This window comes from Trypanosoma theileri (assembly GCF_002087225.1).
Source record: "Trypanosoma theileri isolate Edinburgh chromosome Unknown TM35_Tth_41_V1, whole genome shotgun sequence".
In the NCBI taxonomy this organism is placed as follows: Eukaryota; Euglenozoa; class Kinetoplastea; order Trypanosomatida; family Trypanosomatidae; genus Trypanosoma; species Trypanosoma theileri.
This window is the reverse complement of record NW_021639883.1, coordinates 163,018-167,303: the sequence shown is the minus strand read 5'-3', so window position 1 is coordinate 167,303 and position 4,286 is coordinate 163,018. Positions and strand designations below refer to the sequence as shown.

Genomic DNA, 4,286 nt, shown 5'->3' with positions numbered 1-4,286 from the left:
TAATAATAATAATAATAATAATAATAATAATAATAATAATAATAATAATAATAATAATTAATAGTAACAACAAAAGTGAACGATAAAATGAGAAAAGAAGAAGGGGGATTTGTAAAATATAATAAACGCGAATCATGGGGTGATTTACTCTGATAACGGGTTAGAGACTAATAAAAAAGAAGCCTGAAAGGACCGATTGAGGGCTGTGAAGAAGTACTAACAAGAAAAATAGACACACAATAAAGAAAAAATAATGTCGAACTAATAAAGAGAGAGAGAGAGAGAGGATAATATTAATGATGAAGATGTGCGTATGAGAGAGAAAAAAAAGAAAAAAAGAAGATCTTCACAACGATAGCTATTGAAATGATACTTGTTTGGTGTATAGTGGGGAAAAGAAACGCTTGTACTACTATGTTTAGATCAAATGAACTAATTCAAATATATATATATGGTGTCTTGTATTGGTATGATTTTGTTTTTTTTTTTTCTGTTCGTTATCCTTATTCAATTTTCATACCTATATTTTAGTTTTATATGATTATTATATGTTTATTATTATTTGTTATTTATTATTTATTAAGGATCGTGTTCCCTTTTATTTCAATTCTTTTTTTTTTTTGGTTTTCTTCATCCCTTCACACTATCTAAGTAAATCAATTGTAGGGGAAAGTGGTGTTAAGATAAAGGTCTATTTCTATTTCAAATCGTGAGATTTTTCTTTTTTTCACCTTTTCTTCTTCTTTTTATTATTTTTATTATTATTCTTTATTATTTTTATTGTTTTTTCCTTTTCTTTTACATCTCTTTAAGGTCTGAAAGCGAACTGATATAATATTGGTTTACTCTTAGAAAAATATTTCCAGTATAACTGTTTTTTTTTTTTTTTACTTTTATATTCCTTTCTTTTTCTTTTTCTTTATGGCTTTTCTCTTAATAGTCATATTATTATTATTATTAGTCTCTTTCTTTTCTTTTCTTCTTCTTTTTATTATTATTTATTTCTATTCACATTGCAGTAAACATGTCAGAGACATGTAAAGTACATGAGAAGAGTACACAATCATCACTCTCTCCACAGAACTGTAATCCCACACCATTGTTTATACACAACAAGAGAAGAAGAAAACCACAAAGAGATCATATTCGCATGTGTGATTTTATTCCCCAACAACAACAATTATCATTATTATTATCATCATCATCTTTGTTGTTATCTACACAAAAAGAAAAACGTAAACAAACATCTAAACAACAACAAGAAGGTCATCATTATACGATCCACCATAGGAGTAAAGGAGTTCCATCTATACTAAAGAGAAGAAAGAATCCAACAATAACAACAACTTCTAATCTTTTTCTTAATAATGGACAACAAAGATTAAAGGGAAAACAACGAGATCCAGAGGCACCGTTTAGTCATTGGGCTCGTTTTTCTAAACTCAAGCGGGCCATTGTGAAAGATAGAAAATCCGTGTTTGAGGCTCTCACTGCTTCTATCGTAAGAGGACATGATATACTATCCACACTCTCTACACATAATAATAATAATAATAATAATAATAATAATAATAATAATATTAATAATATTAATACTATTACTAGAAATGCTGATACTGTTCATCCTAATGAAGATTATAATGATAACGTAACTACATCTCCCTCTCAAGATGATCCATTATTATTATTATCATCATCAACATCAACATCAACATTATCAACAGAGAGTACTACAGAGGCTACACGTCAGGAGTTATTACGAAATATGCAGTCTCTTGTTTCCGAGATGGAATTAGTGTACATTAGACTTCATCAGTCCATGCGAAGTAAAGACTACAAACGAGCGGGTCGGTACGTAAAACATATAAGAGGATTAAAATATCGTCTTGATAGAACTGCATTAAATTGGCGTACATGTATAGAGAAGAAGAAGAAGAAGAAGGAAGGTTCTTCTGCTGAGGATGTGAATATCACCTCTACTCTTTTTCAAAAAGATCAACAACATCATCATACTTCATTGGAATCTCCACAAAATGGTGTTGTTTCTTCTATGGATATACCAGCCTCATCAGAGAAACCTCTTCATAATAGTTTACATCATTCTATAGATGAGATGCAGGAGCCAAATTATATGAACTTCTATCCTTCTATTGCTCAAATGGGTGTGGGTGAACATCCTCTTGCGGCGTTTATTGATCAACGCAGTAGTAATAATAGTAATAGTAATAATAGTAATAATAATAAAAGTAATAATAATAAAAGAAGATATCTAAAGCATCTCACTAAAGATGAGATAAATGATTTACGTTCCATCTCAGCAGAGTCCATCTATACAAAGACATTATCCACTTCCTCTCCTTCTGGTAATCATTATGTAGCGACTTACTGTAGAAATATAATGACCAATGCATTGGATGATCTTGTTTTTACTATTTTACAAAAACAATATCATTTACAGAGAGCCTTAAAAAAAGAGAAACCATTACAATTTAAGGCAAGACGTATGTATTCTACTGGACTTCGAGAGACTTTGAAAGGATTACGTGCTTTTGCTACTCGTATCCCTCTTGTACTTCTTGCTGCAGATATTGAGTTAACGAATAATCCTTCTTCTTCTTTTTCTTCTTTTTCTGGAATGGAAAAGAACGAACATGAGAAGCATCAACTTTATATACAGAATACGAAAAGAAAAACAGTAAATGATTTGGGTGTCTCTGGAACAATAGATGAAATTCGTTCTCTCTGCATTTTACATAATATTCCGTTAATTACATGTATGAATAGACATCATTTAGCTTATGCCTTATTTGCTAAGGGTTGTATGATCTCTTCTGTCTTACTTCACTCTGCAGAGGGGGTTTATGAAGAAGTACGGGTATTACGTTATTATGCACAGCAATTAATGGATGCTTATACACATCTTGCTTCTACGGAGAAAACGGATTAATCCATAAGTTTTTTCTTTTCTTTTTTCCTTTTTTCTTTTTCTTTTTTTGCTTCTTCATTGGTATTCAATCACAAAAGAGAAATATCCTTCTATTCTCGAAAAAAAAAAACGAAAAACAAAAAAAAAGTAAATAAATAGAATGAATTATGTTGATAACTTGTATTTTATGTAATAGTTTACTTTTTTCTTTATATATATATATATATATATATATTTATGTGAATTCCTCTTCTTTTTTTTTCCCTTTTTTCTCTTTTTTTTCTCTTTTTAAAAGGTATCTTAACAGTATTATGTATAGATGGAGTCTCGCCTAAATCGTCTGAGTCGAGCCTTATCTGAAGCTCAACAACTTTATAATGACATTACAAAAGATTTCATTTCTCCCACTGTGAAGAAACAACAACAAGAAGAAGAAGAGCGGGAACTCTTAAAGTATATACGACGTTTAGGATTTCTTTTATCTTCTCTTAAACTTCACTTTACTCGTGTGAATATTATTCCAGATGAAAAGACTATAATGTTAATCTCTCGTACAGAATTATTTTTATCCGAGTTTCTCTCTCAATATATTCCAAATAGTGAAGTTCCTCTTTCCTGTGTGGGTTTACTCTGCGAGAGTCGTTATTCTAAACCACCGTTTGCACATCAGTCGTTGTTTCTACTGCACGAAGATACACGTGGGGAAGTTGTACCAGCGACTGTGTTGGATTGTCCATATAATGTAGATGAACCTTCCATAGATACTACTTCTACTATTAATAATAATAATAATAATAATAATAATAATAATAATACACCTTTGAAAGGTTCTTCTTCTTTTGTGAGTATGGGAACTACTCCAGTAGTGGGGGAAACTTCCACAATGGCGTATGAAAAAGTAATGGATGATATTAGAGGAGCTATTCAAGGAATGAAAGAAGGAGCCACTCGTATGAGTGATTTTATGCAGCAAGAACGTGCAAGTTTAGATGCGAATGCGTTACTTTTACAACGTGGCGTAGATGGGGCTAAAGCACAATGTAAAAGTATAGATAAATTAGGATCTGCATTTGGTGGAGGACCTTCACTTCCTCGTTTTCTTCATAATGTGCCGGGAGCAGGAATGGTTTGGGATATGATTATAGTGCCTTTTTATGCAATTGTACGACAGGCACTCTTTATATCTGCGATTATTGCAGTAACGGGTGGAGTTTTATTGCTGATGTTAACAGCACCTAAAACATACGCGTACGCTCGATAATGTGTGTGTGAGAGAGATTCTATTTGCTTAACTCTCTGTGTATATACACAAATAGTTTATGATGGATACACTTGTTCTTGTTTTATTGTTCTTTAAATA

At 31.3% G+C, this 4,286-nt stretch overlaps 2 protein-coding genes across 2 annotated transcripts; both read left to right on the top strand.

Annotated features, from left to right (window-relative positions):
• Window positions 1-1,024: 1,024 nt before the first annotated feature.
• TM35_000411620 (uncharacterized protein) lies at window positions 1,025-2,947 on the top strand (the record flags this gene model as incomplete). Its single annotated transcript, XM_029029870.1, has 1 exon — window positions 1,025-2,947. One exon carries the CDS (start codon window positions 1,025-1,027, stop codon window positions 2,945-2,947), a length of 1,923 nt encoding a protein of 640 aa, XP_028878858.1.
• Window positions 2,948-3,245: 298 nt separating this feature from the next.
• TM35_000411610 (uncharacterized protein) lies at window positions 3,246-4,187 on the top strand (the record flags this gene model as incomplete). The annotated part of the gene is made up of 1 exon (XM_029029869.1): window positions 3,246-4,187. The coding sequence occupies one exon, from the start codon at window positions 3,246-3,248 to the stop codon at window positions 4,185-4,187; it is 942 nt and encodes a 313-aa protein (XP_028878857.1).
• Window positions 4,188-4,286: the final 99 nt, after the last annotated feature.